This window comes from Paramisgurnus dabryanus, chromosome 15 (assembly GCF_030506205.2).
Source record: "Paramisgurnus dabryanus chromosome 15, PD_genome_1.1, whole genome shotgun sequence".
NCBI lineage: Eukaryota > Metazoa > Chordata > Actinopteri > Cypriniformes > Cobitidae > Paramisgurnus > Paramisgurnus dabryanus.
In genome coordinates, this window is record NC_133351.1 from 10,135,067 (window position 1) to 10,160,839 (window position 25,773).

A 25,773-nucleotide genomic window follows, 5' to 3' on the forward strand; every position below is an offset into this window, starting at 1 on the left:
TTAGCTTAGTTAAGCTTAGCTTAGTTATTTCAACTTTATTTTTATAATTTATAGCAACAAGCTATTTCACGAGAATTCTTACATATTTTACTAGTTGGCTAATTTGTATTAACTCATAAGACCACATTCATTCTTGCAGGATTTGCCTTGACCCCTGTGACGTTGGGGTTAGGTGCAAGGTTGGGTTCGGTTTCGTTGTTGTTTTTTCATGAGTGCAAAAGGTTGTGGGTTCGATTTAGACATGCAGAGAACAGATATGCTGATAAAATGTATAGTTTGAATGCACTGTACAGGAAGTTGCTTTGAATAAATAAATCTGCCAAATGCATAAATGTAATGTAAACATACTTTTTAATACTCTTTGTATGTAACTGCTAGACCACATCCCCATGGTCCACACCAATAGTGTGGCACGTCCATGGAGATAACACTTTGAACAAAACAAAAAATCTTTTAGAGTAACCAACTGCAATATTTTACAACTTTAAAGTTTATAAAACTAAATACAGCATAGTATTTATGTACAAGCTTGAATACAAATTGAACGGCTTTGCATGATTTACTGTACTTCTCTCCTACTATGACCAATCATGTAATGCCCAAGATAAAATGTACAGAGTTCATAATAAAAAAATCGAGAAATATTGCATTGCAGATAAAAATGTTGTTCACGGGCCATGAAAAATGTATTTATCTGGTTAAGACTTATATTTCATCATGAATTGAGCACCAATAACTTACCTTGATATAGTTACCATTTATAAAATATTGAGTATTGCATGGTCCTTGAATCTCAAACGCCTTTGAAGTGGTTGTGTCATAGTCCTTACCTACAAGAAAACATTACAAAATACAAACTCAATAAAACTTAACCAATAACTTACTTAAAATCTTAACTTACATAATCTGAGAAAACATTCACAGCATGATTTCTGTGTATTTGTCCTGTCATATACACACCAATTCAAATGTGAAGTGAAATGTTTTAAGAAGCACAAAATGATTGATATTAACTCTTAACAGGCTAACAGACGGGAATTCTAAAAAATAACCTATTTTGCTTAGTTTCAGCTTGGAGAAGAACATGAAAAACAATCAAAGCCACATCATTCTGTATGGAAAATGATATGTGATCATGCCCGAGGCTGAGGCCACCAAGGTCCGGACCTCAGTAAATTTTTCATATAAAAAATAAAATTGGATTTTTCTGAATTAATAATAGTACTTTTAAATGACTCACATTGGCATCTGTGTATAAGTTTTGACAGTTAACTGTATAGTTTTGTGTAAAATGATGGTGATGCTTAAGCAGCTGTGAGACGCTGTCGCATGCAGCTTTTGCAGTGTTGCCAGATCCCATTGTGAAAACTCCTCTTTAGATATTGTGTTTAATGTTTTAGCAATTTATGTGACACTTTGGGAAATGTTTAAAGTGAGAAGGTGCAGATTTGTGTACACTATGTCTCTGAATTATTTCTGAAAGACAAGGTCTGAACTTCTTTTTTTCTTTATGGCCTATTTTGTTTGTTTTCGTACTGATATCTGGCAACACGGAGTGACTAGCGCCTATACAGTAATCAAATGGCACATCATTCATTATTGCGGACATGAAACTACATAACATGCAACGCTTTCAACAATAAAAATCAGTAGAAAATAACAAGATGTAGGGTTTAAATGAAATATGCCAAATATGTAAATGTTTCCCATGAAGAAGGCTATGTTATTTCATTTAGTTTAGGAATTAGCATTAAACAAAGTCACGCTGAAAACATTCATAAGAGCACTAAACAAAGTTTTTGTTTATATAGCATAATATTACTTTTGGTCTATTAACTACAAAACTGGTGCACAAAATAGTACGTTTACTAAATATACTAAAAGTGTATTTTTCTCTTGGAAAATACACTTTTCTCTCGTTTTTCTCCTGGGATAGCATTTGTTAACTCTTAACATCCCTGTACATCACTCATTTTCAAACCCTGGCTACGGCCATGAATGTAATGCTTTCTGGGATATCCCATCAGATGCCGCACTGGAACATTTTCAGAAAAAAAATTTGTATGTACATTTTTTGTCAAAATTGGGTTTTCATTAAATTCTTTTTCTAACCTATAGTCTACACTGTAAATGTTCCTTGTTGCACTTCAATTTTTCACAAACGTATATTTTAATTTCATAAGGTTTCAAGCTTCTTTTACATTGCCCATCTTGGCTGCCGCATCCACCTTGACCGTCACCATGACCGCTCCGGAATGAACTTTGTAATGACCACTACGGTCCTGCTTCCCAGAAATTTCTGTTATTACCATTGCTAAAAACCTCTTTTAGAATAATAGAAAGGACACTGAAGATACTGTTTTGAAAAGCTGATTCAAAGGGTTCTTCAAGACTATAGCTGTAAATGTACAGTACAAGGATAGTGTGTTCGTGAAGTGCTTCCCAGAATCGCTAACAATCACTCGCAGCCGTTTCACCCTGAGCTGTACACACGGTACAGGGTCATCCCGCTACTTGCCTGAATTGAAGCGTCATGTCGTGCAGAATGAAACCCATCCACACAGCACCACTCTGAAAGACCTGTGTCTCCATTTCAATCCAATATCCATTAGTCACATGCCAGACACATTGAGAATAGTCATTTTCAGAAGCATTTTAGATTGGTAGATCAGTCTCAACTGTACATGTGTATCTATAATTTGTGCCATTCATCTTTATATTCATCTTTACAGTGTGCTGAATGAATCTGTGTAGCCTTTGCATTGGTAACAGGACTGGCAAGTATTTTTTGATTATTACAACACTTAACCTTGAAATGACTTGGTTTTAATGCTGTAAATAGTTTTTTGATTATATAAATACAGATAAAAGATATAGTATAGTTGTAAGTATTGATTGCTTGTTTATAGTGACAAACACAGGATCGTAAATGGTGTTTCACATGCTTTTTAATATAGAAATCATTTGAAATCTAATGTAAATGAATGTTTCAGTTTGACAAAAAGAAAAGAAATCCAGAAAGGTAATTTTGTCTCCTGGTTTCAGGAGTTCAGTGTACCCCACTGGGTTGCAAGAGGCTTGGAGATGTTCGAAGGGCTCGCAGGCACATCTCAGCACACCAAAAACAGAAATAAAGAGCTGAGCTCAGATCTGCTGAGGCCACCTGCTAAACAACAGCCACAGGCGGGAACATACTGATACAAGATGGCCCACTTACAGAGAGACACATAGAGAGAGAGAGAGACAGACAGAGAAAGAGAGAGAGAGAGAGAGAGAGAGAGAGAGAGAGAGAGAGAGAGAGAGAGAGAGAGAGAGAGAGAGAGAGAGAGAGAGAGAGAGAGAGAGAACAGGTAGTATGTGAGAAGCAGGCATGAGTGGGTGAATGGTAATGCAACTTTACAAACTTTACAATTTATTAATCTAGGTCAATGTTAAGTAATGCATATACAAGGTCGCCGTGAGTTGTATATTTTGATATACAACTGTTAAATTAATAAATACTTCTTTGTTAATGCTGTATGCAGATGACTCACATGACCAATTTATAGAACTTGAAATGTTAAAAATGTATTAGTTTACATTAACCAAATTCAAGGACCTTTCAAGGACTTTCCAGGTCCAATACCCTCAAATTTAAGGACTAAATGTGGGGACACATTTCAAGTGAGAGCAAGGTTACTTTGTGTTACCTTTAAAGATACATTGTTACAGTTCCCTTTTAAGGGAACTTGCACTGCATCACTGCGGTGACACTTTGGGGACGCCTCCAAGGGTGAGTGCGTCTGAATGTGTATATCAAATTCAACCAATGGTGAGGCTTAACGACAAAGACAGGGTGACGCGGGAGCCAGGAAGTATGTTGCTATCTGAAATATTGCCAAAAATGGTGTTACATGGATGCAGGAAGTATGGCAAAGGAGACGCAGCACCTCGTTCCCTTCTCAGGGAACAATAACATTTACATAGGTAACCCGAGACGGTTTCATTTGTCAAACACAACTATGCAAAAAAGCATTTTGGTATGAATCAACATACGCATACAGAAGATATAAGCATTTAAAGCAAACAGTTTAGCACGTGTGCTTAAAAATTCCTACACTACACAGGGAATTCTAAGGATTTTTTCCAGAAAAAAATTGATTCAAGCACTTTCAATGACCTGTATCTATGTATGTATATTTTCTAAAACTTCACAGGGCCTTGAATTTTTTTCCCCAGATTCAGAAACTTTCAAGGATTTCAAGAACCTGTGCGAACCCTGAATAGAGATGCACGGATATAAAACATAGCCGATTATTTATACTGATATCTGCCGATACAAATGGTTTGGTAGTTATATTAACATGCATTAACTAAATTCTGAAGATTACATTTTCTGAATGTTTTTCCTTTATGTACTAGTGATGTTTCATTACACAAAACTCAAATTTATTGCATTTTCCTGTTCTCTTTTGATTGCCAGGATATATTGGCCATGACTATTGGCTGTTTTTTAAGCTATCCGCCAATAGTGTGAAAAACTGCTGTTATCAGTTGATACTGATTACTGTCTTGTCTGATATATCGGTCGGTATCTCTAATGTGGTGCTGTCTGTAAAATCCAGGCTAAAGTCTCATAATCTAATAATGATAAGAGCATCAAAGTTTGAATTGAATCATTGATTTCAATCTTTGACATGACATGAATCAGTCAATATTAAAAATGTCAAGGTTATATTTTCACAGAATGTTTTTTGTTGGAAACCGTAAATCATAAACAAAAAAAAATTCTTAATGTTTTTTACAGACTGAGTCAAGTTTGATTTTATATACAGCTATAAATACTTTTCAGCAATGTCTTTTAAAATTCTCAAAATTCTGTACCTAGGGTGACTAATGTAAAATCTTATAACAATATTATAGAAATTAATTTTTTTACCTTTTTTTTAAATACTCTTATCAACAAACTACGGAAGAGGATTAGGGCCACTGGTGAAAAAAATATTTGAATTCTGACTTTATTCTCAGAATTCTGACTTTAAACTCAGAATTTGAATTCTGACTTTAATCTCAGAATTTGAATTCTGACTTTAAACTCAGTATTCTGACTTTAAACTCAGAATTCTGAGATAAAAGTCAGAATTCAAATATTTTTTTCACCAGTGGCCCTAATCCTCTTCCGTAATAAACAATGTGTCAAACCGGGTGAAAACTGCAGCACTCTAAAAAAAAAACTGTACCGAGCAGCGAGAAGGGGAGATGAAAATCAATAGTGGCCCTAAGGACCTGGAAAACTGGGGCTTTTGGAAATCTGCTTGCTCTGCCTTTTAAAAAAATAAATAAAAACACTCTTTTCAAAGCATCGCTCTCTGATAGCGGCATAGACTGGGCGCTCATACTACTTTAATTTTAAATTACCACTCATTTGTGATAATAGTTAAAAAGGACATGTATTACATAATTCATGACTGAGCTGTTGCCCGATTCATGCGGCAAAATCAACACAATTCACGTAAAGTCATTTGTGCCACAACTATCCTAAAAGGTAAATTGTGCAATGCTCACCTCAGGGTTCCCATACCTTAGTTAACTTCAAATTCAAGGACCTTTCAAGGACTTTCAGGTCCAATACCCTCAAATTCAAGAACTAAATGGGACACATTTCAAGTGAGAGCAAGTTTACATCGTGTTACGTTTAAAGATACAGTTACAGTTCCCTTTCGAGGGAACTTGCTCTGCCTCACTGCGGTGACACTTTGGGGACGACTCCAGGGGTAAGTGTGTCTGAATGTGTATATCAAATTCAACCAATGGTGAGGCTTAACGACAAAGACAGGGTGCAGGAAGTATATCGCTATATGAAAACTTGCCAAAGATGGCAATACAGGGACTCAGGAAGTAAGGAAAAGAAGACGCAGCGTCTCATTCCTTTCTCAGGAAACAACAGTTACATATGTAACCCGAGATGTCAAACACAACTATGCAAAAAAGCATTTTGGTATGAATCAACATTCACATAGAGAAGATATAAGCATGTGAACAGTGAACAGTTTAGCACGTAGGCTTAAAAAGTCTAGAATTTCTATGTTATTATTCTTCACTACACAGGGAATATAATAGAATAGATTCAAGCACTTTCAATGACCTGTATCTACGTATGTATATTTTGAAAAACTTCCCAAGGCCTTGAATTCCCCGCCCAAAATTCACAAACTATCAAGGGCCCGTGAGAACCCTGTCACCTGTGTAGCTTCCTCCAGGAAACATTTCATCTCATCTTCAATATAAACCGCGTTCTGAGCCACTGAAAACAGAGAAACACTTACACTCATTCATCACTCTGACACTTAAATGAGCCCATCAGGAAATAAGATTGGACAGAAGACAAGTTTTCCCAGTTGTAGAGTCAAACTGAACAGACAGGTGGAAATGTAGAGGTGTGTAATAGCAGAGAAAATCTAACTCAAGAAATGTAAATTTGGGTCAGCTTCTCCTCGAGGCGTGTGTTTTATATAAAATAATAAAAAAGGGTTTGTGATAGTAATGTCTTCTGCCCCGCAGCAAACATCTGTAGCATACACCAGATGACTACCAATGATAGCGGGATACAAAAATCTAAACGTATTGAATGAAAATGCCAAATAAGAATAAAAATTCTAAATAAAATGTTAGTGGTGAATAAAGAGTTAACATCAAATCAAACTGTACGAATCTAATAATACAAGTCAGCTGACCAATTGAATCGACACTAAACAATATGTTTCAAAATACAGAGAGGCAGGTGGAAAATATAGTACGACAGCCCTAAGCAGCTATTCACTATGAAGTGTACTATGGTCCAGATGAATTGGCAATGTTTCTGTCAGGCTGTGTATCAGCGCTGCACGTCTTAAGAGTCTGAGCCTGAGGCAAGAGATCAGGCGATATAAAGATGCCAAACCACAGCTGGCACGAGAGACCCGCGGAAACTCAGCTGCTCAGCTGAGAGTTGTGTTTTGAGCTCTGCTTTAAACAGCAGTGGAGTAACACGAGGCAATACATTTACAATCATTGGCGAATAAAGAAATCTGATTGAGTGTGGGTGAGAAAGTTTAGAAGAAAGTCAGACTGATGATTTAATCTCATCTTTTTCGGTTTGTGTCAAACTCCAAATAAAAAGAGAAAAGATATCACATGACTGAAAGTATGTTATTTACTTCCAAATATAATACAAATACAAATGATATATGATATACCATAATCTAAAATTGAAGAGTTTATATATAAAACCATCTAAATGCTTCTGACATGTTTCCTTGTGTATGAGCATATTTATCAGACTTTTCCCGCCAGGATTTTTTAAAAATTTGCCAGCCAGCGAAAGCACTTTTCATGATTTTCACAAATGTTTAATGCCTTCCAGAAAATGTTCTTCTTTAAAGAGCAACTAAGGTCCGATTAACAATTTTACATTTGTGACCCGTCACGGAAACCAGGGGCACAAGTCGGCAGCACAATTTTCGAGAAAATGAGAATCAAAGTTTTTTTTTCCAAAATTTGTGATTTTCGTTTTATTGCAGAATCTGTTAGTTGAGATCACGAAGAAGCCTCTCCATGTTTGAGATAGCATTTTATGTATATTTAAAAGCGTACATTTTGCGGTTGAAATAGGCTTGTTTTCCAGAGATTCTAGCGTGCAGCGGGGGGCGTCATTGTCTGTGTTTATATTTACATACTGGATAAGCTTGTGTTTTTGCCTCCGCCCCCACAGGGAACAGCGTGACTACTGAATAAGGATAGTTCGCCCAAAACTGAAAATAATGTCATTAATGACTCACCCTTATGTCGTTCTAAACTCGGAAGACCTCTGTTCATCTTCGGAACACAGTTTAAGATGTTTTAACTTTAGATTAATCCGAGAGCTTTCTGTTTCCTCCATTGAAAATCTATGTACGGTTTCCATGTCCAGAAAGGTAATAAAAACATCATCAAAGTAGTCCATGTGACATCAGTGGGTCAGTGAGATTGTGGTGAAGCATCGACAAGACAGTTTGGTCCAAAAATAGCAAGAATTACGACTTTATTCAGCATTGTCTTCTCTTCCGGCTCGAGCGTGAAGTCACGTGACTTGTAGTGACGCGCTGCCCTGTTCCTCAGACATGTTTGCTTAGTTTTATTTATTTTTTTCAAACTTATAGTGTGCGTCTCCCCAGACTGTAAATGAAGCTCGGGCGCTCAAAACAAAAGAAAGATAAAAGAAGCTGGGGCGGAACAAATAACAGTCAGCCGCATCGTACGTCAGCCGCGTCACTGACTTTATGGGGCGCCGCAGTCGGATGACGTCAAAGTACTTTGACGTCTTGCAGCGCAGCATGAAGTCAAACTCATAAGTTACACAGAGACCCTATTTTAAATACAAAATTTGAAGGCGGGTTCATGTGTTTAACTGAACGCAAATACCGGACTGTAATCTGATATACCCTTACATGTTACGATGTAAATAGTCCTCAAATTGTATATTATATTGTATTACCAGAAGTTCATGCGAAATCTGATGTAATAGACTATATATTTCACGGATTATACGCATTTGTGGACAAAAATCATTGGATGATTCACACATCTGAAACAGACTGGATTCGACTTGTGATCCCCACAAAGGTAAAAGTCCTGTTTATTTTTGCATGTTGTTCATTCGGACTTCTGTAATAAAATACTACATATGATGCTAGAACATCTGTAGCCTATCTCAAAACGGCTTTACAGGGGGTATGTCTTAGCTAAATGAGATGTAAATGAGCCCTATTGTCTCTCCAGCCAGGGAAAAGGGAAAGTGTTAACTTTTTTCTTTCTCAAATTTCTCAGCATTCTCCTTCTTGAATGTGTTACATTCAAATGGCCACAACTTCTCCAAATCTTATCAGATTTCCATGTGTTACACATCGTTAGAAAGCTTAGAAACTGCACTTTCAGAATCTATGAATAACTCAAAATGCCCCAGATCCGACTTGTGTCCCTACTTTCCGTGACTGGTCACATTCCTTTGGTGTACATGTTCACAACATGCAAAAGGTACATACCCCAAACTAGTAAACGATGGCGCGATTTATCGTTTCCAACGTAAATCTCTTTTCTTAGATTACAACAAACACACAGATTGTAGGCAACAGTTTACTTTCTAGGCCTGTTGACGTGGACAAGACCGACATTATCATAATTCCTCCCGCTTTGACTCACAGCCTGTAAGTTTACTCCTGTTAGCATTGCATTTTGACCGAATCTTTCAAACATGGTAAGGAGCGTCACATTTTCACATAGGACACAGCCCTTTTCAGATTGATGAGCTTTGTACCAAATCAGAGCGTTTGAGGAAAGCAGTTTATCTGGAGCTACAAAAATGTATGTTATGTGGAAAATAATGTGTTTTTTAACCATAAACCACATGAACACATTGTATGATACCAAATACACAAAATAACGTTGTTTTTAGCAATGAAATAAGTGCACTTTAAATATATAAACATACACAGCCCAGTCTCACAAAATTTTGTTATATAGTCACGTATTTTTTTGATTCTTTTTTCGTGATATTATCACGAATTTCTGCGTTTTTTCGTGATCGTATAACGAATTTGTTTTCGTGTGATTATCTTGATTGGTTACTCAACTGTTTTGTCCTATTTTCTTACCATTGTCACTTTGGGTTAGGGTTAGATTTACAAAAAATGACATCCCTGCCCAAACCCAACTCTAACCCTAACGCCAGGCGACATATAAAAAAAAAATCAGAAAAAATAGTATAAACCAATGTATAAAGTGACATTCTAATGCAAGCACCAAATCTAACCCTAAACCGAAGTGACAATGGTTTAAAAATAGGAAAAAGCAGTTGAGTAACCAATACGTTATAATCACACGAAAACAGGAATTCATTATATGATCACAAAAAAAACGCCGAAATTCGTGATAATATCACGAAAAAAGAATAAAAAAATATGTGACTATATCACAATACATTGTGAGACTGGGTAGACATACAATATATTATAACAAAGAAGACCCCCTTTGCTTTCAAACAAAAAACTTTAATCCTATCTTCATTTGTTATCTTTTTATCCCTCCGAAATATGGAAAGGTTTCTTCAAAAATATTGCATTTTTGTAAAGGACTTTTGTTAAAGATCAGATTCAGAGCAGTGATACAAACATACAGAGTTTTGGCCTTAGTGGATGCTTCTGTGTTTTATGAGTTGGGTAAGAGCACCACCTGGTGGATAATAGTGGAAACATGGATTTCCGTAAAAAACAAGTCAATGGCAGGGAAGCGTTTTCTCTTAATTGACGAGATAACTTGTCAATGGCGGGGAAAGAGTGAATGGATGCTGCCAACAAACTGGTATTTTCTAGAATTAAGCAGATTTGAAGCAAAAGTATTTGATGAACATATATTTCGTGACAAGAGCATTCGGTTAATATTATTCTCATTTTTAACGGAAGTGGCGTTTAGGAGCTTTTGCATCTGAACTCTTTAATTACTCAATCGTGATAAAAGATTTTGGTTAAACCACAATCTCCGTTTAGTGCATAGACTGTATAAAATATGGACACACTGTCCGTGACATCAACCGTATGTGTCTGAAGAGCATTTTTAAAGCCAAAAGTGGGCGGAAGCGTCGTCACCATCTTATGTGGGACATGGGTGGAGCTAAACTGACAGCAGCGGCAATCCACCTATCACTTAAACGTCCACCACCTTAATTATGCCGAACTTTAAGGCGTCATATAATTTAACAAATGAGTTGCAAAAAAATGTACCCTCATCAGAGTTGTCATGAAGGGCAAAATTAGTTATATAGACCAAAATAACTTTTTGTACCAGACTGTAAACATATTACTTTCTGCTATAAAGTTGGGCATTTACCTTATCAAATTCACCTACAGAGCGGTAGGGTAAAACCACTTCGGGTATACTGATATACTGTACATACTGTACACAAGATACAGGAAGTGCACTTTACCCTGTCGCTCTATAGGTGGCACTGATAGCACTTAACCGCCACCAAACACCACAAGAACAAGATTGTGTTCATGTTTGGCAGAGGCTCTGCATTAACGCTATTAATGTTGTAAATAACGTTCTCAATCGATTTGTAACAAGGAGAGGCGGAAATTACATTTGTATTTGATATATCTGCGGAAACTGCTTACTTGCATTATATGAACCATACTGAGGTTTCTGCAAAAATATCTTCTTTATTGTTCTACTGAAGAAAAATGTCACCAACATATCAGATGGCCTATGGGTGAGTAAATAAACAGCAAATTTTCATTTTTGGGTGAACTATCCCTTTAAGCCTCAACGCATAATATCACATTTGGTGATGTGTCTGCATTTGACTGCTGCGATACCCTGCCTATACATCAACATCAAATAAGAGCAAACAGAAAAGTACATCATGTGAAGAAAGTGCTTTTATGACTGAGCTGTGAGCAAAATATATCCAGCTACTTCTACGTGCCCTCCTCTAGATGTTCAGAGGACCGGGTTGCTGGTTTAAAAGGGTCCTAATTTTTCCACCACCAGAGTGCTCAAAACAGACGTCTGCTGTCTGATTATGTGCAAATTAGATCTTCAAGTCCTGCCATTTGAAGATTCTTAGTGTGCTGGTGAATTGCATCTTACCCAATGTTTCTACATGCCATAATTGAAAAGACTGGAGTGGAATTTCTCTGCACTTGACAATCAATGGTTGTCTATGTGTCCACTTTTATTCGTTGATATAGCAATCTAATGAAGGAATGTAGGAGATCTGTAAAGTTAAAGAAACAATTCAACCAAACATGAAAATTTGTTTTTTGTTCCCCGTTATTGTACACCCTTAGGGCGCACTCACACTATCCAAACCAAATCGCGCCCGGGCGCGTTTGACCCCCAAAGCCTGGTTTGTTTGACTAGTGTGATCGCTCTGTTCCGCGCCCGAGCGCGGATTGGTTATTCGCACCACGGCCGGGTTGCAGAGGTGGGCCGGAGCGCGGTTCACTTGGGCTCAGGCGCGGAAGGCTGTGGTGTGAGCGCATTCGCGCCTGAGCGCGATTCAAAAGGTGAAGACGTCAGTTGCGCGACCACTCACCTTCATCTGCCTCCGTAAAAACCTTTTGATGCGCGCCGCGGGGTTACGTGAATGTCCGAGCTGCGCACGTGACAGATGAACTAAGCAATATGATGACATGTGAGAGGGCTGTCTGTAATCGCGCACCAAACGACTCCGAATAAAAAACACAGACTTATCATTACGGTGGGTTCCAGTGTTAAGAGAGAGCTTTACTTCCTGCTTTTTTCAAAACAATCGCATCTTAATGACGAAAGCACGCCCGGACTCGGATCGATACAAGTACAGTGTGAGTGCGTGCATCTGGGGGAGTAGGGAGGGGTGACAATCGCGCTGGGGCTTGGTTTGGTTTGGATAATGTGAGTGCGCCCTTAGTGTAGATTTTTTTATTAGCCAATTTTTAAGAAATACAAACCTGCGAAGGACACATTTCCTAATGGGTGTAAGCCAAGACGAGTTAAAAGAAGTTCAAAGGCAAAAAACAAACATTTGGTTTAATCATTGGAAATAAAATCTCATATATGTTATTATTTATGCATATTTATACTGTAATAATTCGTAGGTATTAAACTGTCCCTGTTAAGATGACTCACTCACAGTCCCTGGTTTTTATCTCGGAATAAAATACCTTGGAATGTTGCGACTGGTCAATCAGTACCAAGTATTTTAAAGTGCCATATAATAATAATAATAATAATAATAATAATAATAATAAATATAGCTGCAAGCAGCAATACCGGGGTCAAGCCGAAAAGGGCACAAAGGGATGTAAAATTGAGATTGGATAAGCATATTGAACAACCACCAGTGATTATAGTCAAAGCCATGAAAGGAATAATCCATGATGACTCACGGTTTTAGATGTGTTGTTGCAGTAGTTTTAGGCTAAAAATACCATATTCTATCTCAAAACCACTAGGTGGCGCAATGACAATATTGTGCATGCAACATCAGGTCATGATTGTGTTACATCTAGCTAGTTTTATGACTATACACTTTAGTTTAGTGAAGAACCAGTTGTATGACCATAGGGCTGGCTTGTTATCAAAGGTTTTGTTCAATTATAAGGCCATCTAGTGGTGCAAGCATACAATTTTTTTTGTCTCATACATCAGCGTTTCAAATCTGGTGATAAAATATCTTTTCGTTGCGAAGTTATAACCATTTATGTGTAAAAAACACAAAATGTAAAGGTAATTTTTCGTTTTTTGCAATTTTCGGCCATTTCTGATGAAAATTTTAATATAACGCCAATAGAACTTTTTGTTCAGAAGGTAATGTAATGTTCTTCCTATGGTGTTTTCGAGTCGATCAGAATAATGCTCGGAGATATTTGTGCGTGTTTTTTAAGTGCTGTTATGCTGCGCAGGGCTAACCGTAAGGCGAAATCTGGCATGTGTGGGATTGTTGGACTTGGCGACTACTCAGGACTCCTAAAAATCAAGTCCCGTCCAAATACGTTGATCGCAGCCAAAGTTATAGGTGTATAAAACATTTGTCTGGCCACAAGGTGGGGCTGCGACGAAACTGTGCATGCACCCTCAGGTCCTGACTGGCATCACAAGTACCAAGTGGCGTCTCAATAGGCCTAAGTTTGACGAAGATACAGCCTAAAGTCTGTTTTTTTGCACTCTACGTAAAATTCGTAAAGGAGGTATACGACAACGCATTGCTGTATCGAAATTCTTTTGATAACTTTTTGCCATGAGTGTCTCTAGATGATACATACCAATTTTCGTGCCAATCAGACAAAAGCTCTAGGACGAGTTTCGGTATATGACGTCATAGGGTCCAATCGAATCGTCTTGAGCCAAGGAATCATACAACACAAGAATTTTGTTTCTACGACTTACGGGTCAGAATAATAAAATATAAGTGCAATTTTGGACTGTTGGTGGCGATAGTAGGTTAGAGATAGTGACTCCAAATTTGCTGTGGGGACACATTGGACTGTCCTTTATCAGTGTGCCAAATTTCATAACTTTCCTACGTACGGTTCTATGGGCTGCCATAGACCGCAATGGCGGAAGAAGAAGCAGAATAACTAATAATAAGAAAACTAACAAATACAGTAGGGGTCTTCGCCCCTTCGGGGCTTGACCCCTAATAAAATAATCATAAGGTGAACGAGGTGCCCCCCAAGGAAACATGGAGGCCCCCCTCATTCTGTATTTTCTGCCGCCGACCCTGCTCACCCTTATGCCATTCCTAATCTGTATAGGGCAGATTTTTAATGCAGCATACTGCAATAATTTTGACAATCTTAAAGCCGTGTTCAGATTCATCATACAATGAACGTTCACAGTGATCATGTCTGTTTAAGGACTAGTTTTCATATGCTTGTTTCATCATGAGACTAGCAAGAACTAATGAGATTCAAAGCTACTGATGTGAAGCCATATTTTAATTAACCACACAGATCTGTACACTTTTGAGAATAACCCAGCATTGGGTCAAAAACGAATGAGCCCACCCCTATGGGTTGTAATTTAATCTTTGCTAGGTTGTTTTTTACCCAAAAGGCTGGGTTGTTTTAACCGATTGTTAGGTGTTAATTTAACCAAATGGCTGGGCTTGTCCTTTTTTGTCCCAACGCTGGATTGAAAATAACCCAACCTTTTTAAAGTGTATGTTTTGATGGGTATGTGAAGTATCAATTGCTAATAAGCCCCAAATATTAATTCCATGCTGAAAACCGGCGCTCAGTGCGGAAAAAAAAACGCAGAGCGCAGATTTTTAGCGCAGAAGAAAAACATTAGCTGCTGGCTTATAATATTCAAGTTTGGGTGAAAAGCTCCACTCGTCAATGTCAGTTCTCACACGGCCGTCCAATCACAGTGGAGGGGGACGGGACATTACCACAGCAACCAAACGGCTCACAGCTAAAGTATCACAGCTACCAAAGCACTCAGCTTAAGAAAGCTGGCACTGAGCTGAAAAAACAGCTGGCATTCAACGTCCTCCAGGCATTTTCAGCCGCGTTCAAAAGTTTTGGTGTGCACGCCCCCTAGTGGAGGCGGAGTCTTTTGGATTACTTTTATGATGGATGCATGTGCCTTTTAGAGCTTTAAGATTTTAGATCCTATATAACAAAAAGTTTTATATTTTAACTCTTTGGGCCCTATCTTGCACCCAGCGCAATTGACTTTGTCAGTGACGCATGTATCATTCGTATTTTGCACCGGCGCACAGCGGGTTTTTCCCTCCACAGACGCACGTCGGCAAACTAGGGAATGAACTTTCGCTCCCTGGGCGGTTCAGCACAAAAAAGAGGCGTGTTCCGGCGCAAACCATCCCTGATGCTATTTTGCAGTTTCAAAAAACAATTGCGCCACTGACCAGAAAAAAAAAAGTTTAAAGTCAGTGGCGCGTTGCGCATTGTTCATTATGCTATTTTATTACACGGCTCTCTGGAATGCTTGATTCTGATTGGTCAGTTGAGACATTTGCAGGTTCGTTCTTTTCAAATAATAACCGCTCCAAAATAATAACGCATAGCCGGACTACTTGCACGAGTAAAATCGCTCCGCGCCAATAAAGATCAATAAAGATTACTGTCTGTTTGGCGTCATCTTGTGACAAACACTCGACAACCACGACAAGACACAGACAGCTTACTGAGACTGAACTTGACAAAATAGAGCATGACAGCTACGAAGCCAACACACAAAAAAATACAGAATGGGCATTAAAACTTCTCAAAGACTGGTTAAAGAGAAAAAAATGGAGACAGACAAGTATGAAGCAGAGGATCTTAATAAGGTATTACGATAATTTTATGCATCTGTGCAAAGTTTCGCAGAAGGATAAAAATGTTGATTTAAAACAAATATGCCAATAAAATGTTTCAAATTCATATTCATGTCCAGTTTTTTTTCTTATGTGACAAGTAGCCGTGTAATAAGCGGGATAATGTAGAGGCAGCCGGTAGTTATTGGGAAATAAGCCCCTTCAGTGTGATACAAGACCCTCCGCTTCGCGTCGGGTCCTGATCACACTGTCGGGGCTTATTTCCCAATAACTACCGGCTGCCTCTACATTATCCCTTACTTAAGGGCGCATGCTTGACCATAATGTATAGCGTGCACAACGCGCATACACTTTGAATCTAATCTACACAGATGCAACAGTTATTTTTGCAAATCATAAATTGTTACACTTAAAAATATTAATACACGAGATAAGGGGAATCATAGTGGTGAGCATTGTGGTGATAGTTTTTATTTATTGTGTGGCTGTGTTAAAAAATTCTCATGCAAATAACGATTAAAATATTTTCATAAGTTTGTAGTGTGGCTGTATTACGTTTATTTTATGTAAATAATAATTAAAATGTTTTCATAAGAAACCTTAATGTATATGAACTTGATTTGTAAGAGTATTTTGGGGTTGGACCTTGCTTGCGTTTCTTGGGTTCGATTTCAAAGCCCCCAAACCCTTTCAGCGGTGAGGGTGGACGCAGCGATGTCCTCTGCTGGCATCAGGTCATGTGTAGGCAGATCCACCTCCCGTTACACGGCGTGCCCGATTTATGCTGGCAAGCTTGGGATTCCCCGTCTCCTGACATCATTGTAGCGCTTGACGCAACGATGGGGATGCCAGCTGATGAGACTGTGGCTATTTCCTCTCACGCCTGTTTAACCTACGCTGATTTGGGCGGGTTTCTCCCATCCCCATACAAACAACTTCTCTGTCTTTGACTGCTCTTACAAGAACGTGGGTCTCCACGTCTGTGAACCGCTCCTGGCGTGCGCCTGGTAAATCCGTTATAATAATAGCAACCCGCCATGGAACTTGCGCACTTGCGTTTAAAGGGAATGTTGGATGACGTTCTGATTGGTTTATTTGACGTTACGCCCAAACCACACCTATGAATAATGAACCTACTTCAGACCAACCCCTTATTGATTTGCGCCCGGCGCAAGAGTCATTTCTCACGCCGGGAAAATAGCAACAGCGCCCAAGATCCGCCCATAAACTCACTTGCGCGTTGCACTTCGCACTTGCGTTTCAGATCGTTAAAATAGGGACCTTTAAGTGCTTTGTGCGACCACATTGTGCTAAAAGTGGTTCTCTAGCTCTTATAGGGAAATCACTTTAAATGCTACATTGCACCCATATATCACCCATGTAGAACCATAAGTAAGTTCATTCAGCATCTTTGTTTTAGATTGGTGTGCTTGTGTCCTGAATTCACCTTTGTACGCACCGTGTACTCACTATATACGACAGGTGCAGGATGATTCTACATTACCAACAACAGAAACTGACTCTTCTTCAAGTCAGACATCCAGCTACAATCATCTATGTTATATCATCTGTTCTGTGTCCCAGTTGTGCTGCTGGAAGTATGTTAGATAAGATCAAGCTTTTCTGTGATCTTTTCCCTATTTGACTCACAGGCTCTGGGCAGAGGGCCAAGCAATTACAGGCTACCTCATCTATTCACATTACTATTAATGCTTTGTGAACTGGCTACTTCAAAAAGAGAAAAACTATAATATAGATCGAACAAATCTCCTCTGAATAAACTGTTCTAAGAAAGCAGAATTATTGTATGCCAAACATATTGGCTAAAGGATTCGGTCTAGCTAGAGACCAAAAGCACATGCACAGTACAACAGTTTATAATAAAGCCTTTGTTACAAATGATTTCAATTAAATGCACAAATAAATACAATGAAGACCACATACTGTAAGATACATATTGTGGCAGTGAATATAAACAAAAATATGTTTTTGAATATTTCCACATATCAAACAAATGCCTTACGGCATCAGCACTGCATGTAAGCTAAAAATAAAAAAGAGCTCTTTGTGCAGCTTTTTAACATAAGAACAATGCAGGCATGGGTTGTTTTTATGGTTTCCGAACAGGTAAGCAGGCATATTTTAGCTTTATCAATGCTTTAATTTGTGAAAAAAACCTTTTCTCTCCTACAACAACAACTCAAATATTTAACATGGTGTGGCACAAAAAGGCAAATGTATCCTCTCTCCTCACCTTTTCTTCCTACCAGAAACAGAACATTGAACTGCAGACTCCCAAATGTTTTTGCTTATCTCTACTGCCTTCTTTTCAACAAGAGGGAGACCATTAAAATGCTGAATGTACCCTCAGTGAGCCGAGGGGATCCAGCGGAGGGTGAGTGGGCAGTTTTGTGGGACAGAATGCCCTCTCATCACTCCCACTTCTCCTCTTCGCTTCCATGGCCCGCGGCAAGAAGGCTGCATGTAGCTAACGGAAGAGCGAGCATACTTCCAGACAACATGTTTCAGCACTTCTAATGTTGCCGTTTAAAAGCACTCCGACACCTCTTGAGCATTTGCGGCGGTTGTAAAAGTAAAAGGCTGGAAATGTAACTTTATTAAGAAAACATTCACGACTGAGCAAGCGGATGATTTCTCGGGAGCCTGAGATGAATGGTGTAATGAATAATTAATCGAATGAGAAAATGAATTCGTAAAAAGGTGTTTGCTGTTATTGCACACTATTTTTAAGCTGACCTTAATTTAACAGACTCTTGTATATTTTTATTTTGACATTTGTTTGAAATTAATTTAGGGCTGCAAGATATATAGAAATTATCGAAATATCAAATGTGTATATTGCAGTATGCACTTGTATCACAATGGTTTACAATAACGTTTCCAGATCCGTTTTGTGCGTATGCACGCTAAATGAGACCCCAGGTTGTTGTTGTGGATCTACCCACCTACAGATACCAAGCAACCAATGAAGCCCTGCAGGTGAAGAAAAAACTCTTGACAAAAATAAATTTTTATATGTTTAATTTGCTGATGATTTCTGTTAAAACCTGAAGACTAAAAATTCTGTTGCTTAAAAAATCTGTTCGCTCTAAAAAATGCTGGGTTATTTCCAGACTGATCTCACGGAAAGTCGTGTCATAGTCACACTTTTTTTTTTTATTTATCCGTGTCCATGGCACGAAATTCAGCTTTTTTCATGCCTTGGGCACGCATGTCGTTTTCTTGTAACTCGCCCAAATTTTTATAAATAGTTTTTTGTGCCCGTGGGACGACTTTCTTTTTCGTGGCATTTTTTTTCTCATTGTTTTATTTCCTATTTTCTCATTTGGGGTTAGAATGACTTTCTGTTACATTTTTAGACATTCTAGCCCCAACTCTAAACAGAACAGTTTTAAAAGCGGAAGAAAACATCCCAATACATAGAAACCTATACATAAAAGTACATCCTAACCCAAAACCCAAATCTAACCCCAACCCCATCAATGATGATGCACTTGAGCCACCATTTTAGGCCCTCCAAAACATCCTGAACCATTAATTAATTCAGTACTACATAGTTTACAGTTTTTGTGGCATCTCTCATCGTTTCTCAGATTAGCTCCGCTCCCAAGAGCCGAACCCGGGACACGATCCTGCATTTTTTTATTCTCTGAGAGCAGTTATGTACCTTCTGATCCCATTCACTGCATTCCTATGGCAACCGCATGTATTCCCACTTCACCGTTCATCCGAGAGCTCCTGTGTTCCCTTAAGGTTTATCTGAGCACGATAACGTTATGTTAATCAACCGCCAACCTTCGGAACAAGATCTAACCCCCAAAACAACAAACACTTGATCAACTTGTGCTTTAATCGCCACTTTAACTAGCTTATAATGAGTCTGAATGGAAAAGTCAATGGCTGTTAGAGAGGTCAGGTTTTGCATTTTAAGTGAAAATTTCCAATTGCATCTCTATAAAGACAGAAACGTGGTCACATCGGGTTCCTCCGATGCTCAGTGGTAGATCCTGGTAAAACCTGTCGAGGTAATGGCATGTAGGTCCAGATCTAAATGCAAAACAGCAGCCAACAGCTCCAGAGTTCCAAAGGTAAAAATCGTATTCAGTTTCTCCATAGAGAAATTGATTTGAAGCAATAACGTTATAACACAGAGCAGCCAAGAGATCTGAGGCTGTAATGTGATAGTATGTGCAGTATGTGATGAAACCTTTTGCCTGATTTTCAAATACCTAATTTTGTAAATCAGTTGTTCCAGGGCCACAAATAATCAAATGTGAGTAAACTGACCTTGTTGAGTCTCTTTTCCAAAATAATACAATTTCATGGCCAATAAGAAATATGAAAAGGAAGTTGCGATTGACTTTACTTCCACGTTGTAATCTATTTCTGAGTGAAACAGAAATAACATGAGGAATTAAATGGGCGTGGCTTGTATTTTTTTTTTACTGTGAATTGATTGGATATAGAAAAGTAGGCGTTTCATTTCAGAAATGGAACTCTGATAGTTGCAGGGGTGGGAATAACGGATGCTCTAGCTAGCATCTAGCTGACATCATCAGTTTATGTTAAAGTTTATGAGGGCACATTAATTTTTTTTAAATCAACCATATAGACAAATTGCATATTCCATTAACTCTTTCCCCGCCAGCGTTTTTTTTTTTAAGTTGCCAGCCAGCGCCAGCATTTTTCATTATTTTCACAAAAGTTTAATGCCTTCCAGAAAATGCTCTTTTAAAAATATGTAAACACACAATAAATCAAAAGAAAGAAGAGAACCCTTTGCTTTCAAACAAAAAACCCATTTCATCCAACCTTCATTAGCTCTCTTTTATCACCTCTCAAAGATGGGTAGGTTTCTGTCAAAAGCACCAAATTTTAAGCAAAAATCTTAGATAATTCCATTTTTGTGAAGGACTTTTCATTGAGATCAGATTCAGAGCAATCCTCAAAGCTTACACGGACATACAGCTGTTTGCCCTAGGGCGATACTTCCAGGTTTAATAAGTTGCAGAACCTGGTGGATAATAGTGGTACTGCGGAAAGCTGGAAATACTTGTCATTGGCAGGGGAGCGTTTTATCTTAATTGACTAAAACTCGCAAATGGTGGGGAAAGAGTAAAAAAATAAGAATTGCCAGTTTTGATTTCATACTTTAAACCTAATTGTAGCCTAACATTGCGATTTATCTCAGAGCTTGTTGGTGAACTTCAAGGCTTAGAAATCTTAAAGGAATAGTTTAAACAAAAATGAAAATTAGCTCATAATTTACTCACCTTCTTGGGTGTTTCCTGGGTGTCTTTCTTTTCTGCTGAACACAGTTGGAATTATATTGAAAAATATCCTAATAGCTCTTCCTAGCTTTGCAATGCAATACATAGAGATGAAGTTTTTGAAGCATCCATCCACTATCCATACTCTGAATGTATGTCTTCTGAAATAAAACAAAATCATGTGAGAGAAAACAATTCCTATTTTGAGCTTATTTAGAGATCAGTAAGTTGCATAAATGTAAAGAACACTGTAAGATTGTGTCGACCTTAACTCTTTCAACGCCAGCGTTTTTAAAAAAAGTTGCCAGCCAGCGCCAGCGTTTTTCATGATTTTCACCAAAGTTCAATGCCTTCCAGAAAATTTTCTTCTTTAAATATATAAACATACAATATACCAAATGAAAGAACAGACCCTCTGCTTTCAAACAAAAAAATGTTTCATCCTACCTTTAGTAGTTCTTTTGTAATCAGCTTTTGAATATGGGTAGGTTTCTGCAAAAACACCACATTTTGAGCAAAAAGCAGAGATAATTCCATTTTTGTGACGGACTTTTCATAGAGTTCCCATTCAGAGCGATCTTTAAAACAGACACGGACATGCAGCCGCTTGCCATAGGGCAATACTTCCGGGTTTAAAAAATTGTGGAAGGTATTGCGGAAAGACGGAAAATCTCGTCATTGGCGGAAAAGCGTTTTCTCTTAATTGATGAGATATCTCGTCAATGGCGGTGAAAGAGTTAAAATGGCAGAATGCCGGTAAGTAAGACAATCATTGGATTTTGCAATAATACTTGTCAAGATACTCAAGAAATAATTTGCATGGCAAACACCAAATACAACAGTATAGATTGTTTTTTTAGTAAATGTCATTATATGCTTTGTTTTTATGTTTGTTCGTTTTTTTGACGACCCACTTACATCATCTTATAAAAGCGACTCGTATCTGATATCAGCATTTACACTAAACACTTGGCGAAACAATTCAAGGTAGACATACTGACCAAGAACAGCTTCAACCACAGAGGAAGTAAAATGTTGCAATGGACACAAACAAAATGATTACACAAGATTATTTTCCTGCACCTGAGTTGACTTCAATTGCCAGCTTTGCATTTTCAATGACCCACGACACATCTTGACATGGGAATATCTGATCTGTACGCTTACACCGCGAACGCAAATGCATGTATCCCATTCATATCTATTTCCACGTATTTATGAGGCCTGAAACCGATCAGAGAATATCAAAATCTTTGCGCTTTTTACCTGCTTTCATGTTCGTGGGTCATATCCAATCTGTGCCACGTGAGGGGAAAACATTGGAATTGAGTCACTTCAAACATGCAATAAGGGCATAATGTCAGGATTTACAATCTTTACACTATCACTCAAATGTATGATAATTTGCTTAGCTATATTTTCTCAACAAGGTTACCGTACAATGGGACATCGAAACAGAATACAGTAGATCCACATACTGTACACACATATATCAGGTATTTTACATTGATGCAAAGAATACATTTTGCACAGCAAAATTTTACAGGCCCTTTATAAGGATGCCCTTGTCAAACATGAAAGTGAATAAAACCCTTCAGTTATTCAAAAGCACCAGGTGTATGGACTGAACTTTGACCTCTCACCTCCTGCTGTGTGATGTCCAGGATGCGCTCTAGGGTTAAATCCTCGATGTACAGACGGTCACACTCATCAAAGTCCTTGCTGACCATCTCCGGGTTACGGTTCACCACCACTAAGCCCATGGCCATCTGTCTGAGAGCACTGACGCTTGACACAGCACACCAGTCGAACTGCTGTCTGTGGAGGAACAGAGCACAACGCTGCCCTGACCCACTCCTGCACTAATTGCTCATTAAAACTAATGAAGATGATATAGGAATGGGTGAGGATCTGAGGATGCTTAGGTTAAAATAAATGTAAGGGAAATACACTGCAGAGGAATCTAGACTGGAGCTTACCGATGTAATAGGGACCACATACAGCCCATAAGCATTAAACCATGATCCTTAAAATCCAGATGACACTCCTGTTGAGAAGACACAAAACAAAATTTACACTTAGACCACAAGCTCAGATCACCACTGCAATAATAATACTGCTTTTACACTTTATTTCTTGTATTTGTTAATTTACTTCACATTAGAAATGTTACATATTGCACAGCTCGTTGGAATGCTTGATTCTGATTGGCAAGTCATGACATTTGCTCAAAACTAATAACAGTCGGAGCCAATGGTGTAGCGCAGTGGTTTTCAAACTGGGGGCCAGGGCCCCCAGGGGGGCCGCGAGATGGTGCCAGGGGGACCCAAGTTTTATGACATTTTATGAAATGCATTAATTTGAATTTCGAATGCCGGCTCGAGGTCCTTTGCCGATCCCATACCCCTCTACTTTCCTGTCGTCTCCTTAAATATACTGTACTATAGTCTATCAAATAAAAGGCAAAAATGGCCCAAAAAATTTATAATAATAATAATAACAGAGGGTAACCCGGATGCTGCCAATCCTTTTGACAGGTACAGTTTAATATTACACAAAAATTATATGTCTTTTAATAACACATATAAAATTATATTTACAAATAATAAAAACCAAATAATGTTTTTGTCAAAAGCAAATATACTGCAGAAACTGATTTTCAAGAAAAAAAATCTTAGTATTTATGTCTTGTTTTCAGTAAAAATATCTAAGAAAATAAGTCTAGTTTTTAGAGCAAATATATCAAATTTAAGTTATTTTTTTGGTATAAAACAAGCAAAAAAATCTGCCAATGGGGTAAGCAAAAAAAATCTTTAACATTTTTCTTAAACACTAAATTCAAGAAAGATTCAAGAAAATATTGCTTACCCCTTTGGCAGATTTTTCTGCTTGTTTTATGCCCAAAATCAGCTAGATGTATTTTCTTGGGTCGTTTTGATCATCAAGAAAAAGCATCTTAACTTAAGAATTTTTAGATATTTTTACTGAAAACATACTATAAAATACTAAGAACATTTTTTCTTGAAAATCATTTTTTGCAGTATATATATATATATAATTTATTTAGCAAAAAATTTAAAAAATAAAAAAAATTCTTGAATTACAGTAAGTGTTTATAAAAACCGTAAACTTACAGTATTTCAAGAAAATTTTTCTTATTCAAATTGGCAGATTTGTTTGCTTGTTTTAAGCACAAATTCACTTACATTTTATATTTTTTGTCTAAAAACTAAACTTATATTCCTAGGATATTCTACAAATCAAAAAATACATCTTAATTAAAGAATTTGTAGATATTCTTAATGAAAACAAGACAAAAATACTAAGTAAGACGTTCATTTTTTGCAGTGATAAAATATTTAAAATCAATATTTAATGTTTCTTACCTTACTTATGAGGTAAATAGGCGTGTAATAAGAGGGATAATGTATAGGCAGCCAGTTATCACAAAATTTTACTAACAATATACAGTATTGTGCAATGCCACCATTAGATTTGTTGTTTTTGATGGTATAGTGACCGTATTTAATTATTTCTCTTTATTAGAATAATACAAACAGGAAATTAGTATGCAACAAGCATATTAGTAAGCATGCTTTACAGATGTTTCTCCTAAACTATAAATTCATAAAAGGGAAAATTTTGCCATTGTAGAAAATGCTACACAAAAAAACAAGCAGGAAAAATTGCCTTACTGTATGCTTCAGTCGCCAGAGACCTACATTAGGAAGGACAGAATAACTAACCTGACCGCAGCAAGTGCAAAACAAATAGTTGTTGACCGCGGGGTATTCGGCAGCAAGTGCATCAATCTGACATGAGCGAGAAAGTCATTATCATGAAGCAAAGGTCTTTATGACCACCGGTTCTCAATCATAGAAGGTGACAGGACATTTCTGCCGATGGCTGCGAACCTGCTTGACCCAAGGCCTGATCCTGAACGCTCCGGCCTCTCCCTCCGAGATGCTGGGAGCCCGGCCAACCTGCCGATCTGAAAAGCAACCCCTTACGGCTTTTAACTGCAGATGCCTTGGCACTGCAGGGCTTAGGGTGAAAGAACATTGAGGAATGTAATATGACACAAATGCACTGACCCAGAAGATACAAGACTAATTTACTTTAACTGCTTGACTAAATAGTTTTCTGAGCCTGTTTTTAAGTGTTTGGTAAATACATGCAACATCATTAGAGGAAAAAAAATTTTTTTATGATAAATAACAAACCATGGACCTTTGATCATCAAGTGAGTTCAAGTTCTAGCAAACACAAAAACCCTCCCCAAAGAGTTCAGTTACTAAAGATGCTTAAAGTGCACCTATTTCATTGCTAAAAACAATATTATTTTGTGTATTCCACAATGGCTCCAAGGGGTTAATAAAGGTCTTCTGCAGGTAATCGATGCGATTTTGTAAGAAAAATATTCATTTATAAACTGTAATAACTAGCTTCCGGTAACATCACTATCTTGGACTTTACGAGAGAGTTTTAGCATAGTACGAGTTGGTTGGTGCCATTACTGGAAACTAGTTATAGTTTATGAAGTTTAAAATAAGATTATTTTCCTTACGAAATCGCATCAATTACCCAAAAAATACCTTTTTTATCCCATTGGAGCCGTGCGAATTACTTCTGGAGGGATGCACTTCTTGGGCTTCAAAGTCAGAC

General features: G+C 37.8%; 1 protein-coding gene across 1 annotated transcript; it reads right to left on the reverse strand.

Moving 5' to 3' along the window:
• Window positions 1-752: 752 nt before the first annotated feature.
• On the reverse strand, window positions 753-23,519 carry cps1 (carbamoyl-phosphate synthase 1, mitochondrial). The gene is made up of 4 exons (XM_065251396.1): window positions 23,088-23,519; window positions 22,752-22,926; window positions 21,112-21,269; window positions 753-830 (listed from the first exon to the last, which is right to left on the reverse strand). The coding sequence occupies exons 1-3, from the start codon at window positions 23,120-23,122 to the stop codon at window positions 21,180-21,182; spliced, it is 300 nt and encodes a 99-aa protein (XP_065107468.1). The 5' UTR covers window positions 23,123-23,519; the 3' UTR covers window positions 753-830; window positions 21,112-21,179.
• Between the last annotated feature and the right edge of the window lie 2,254 nt (window positions 23,520-25,773).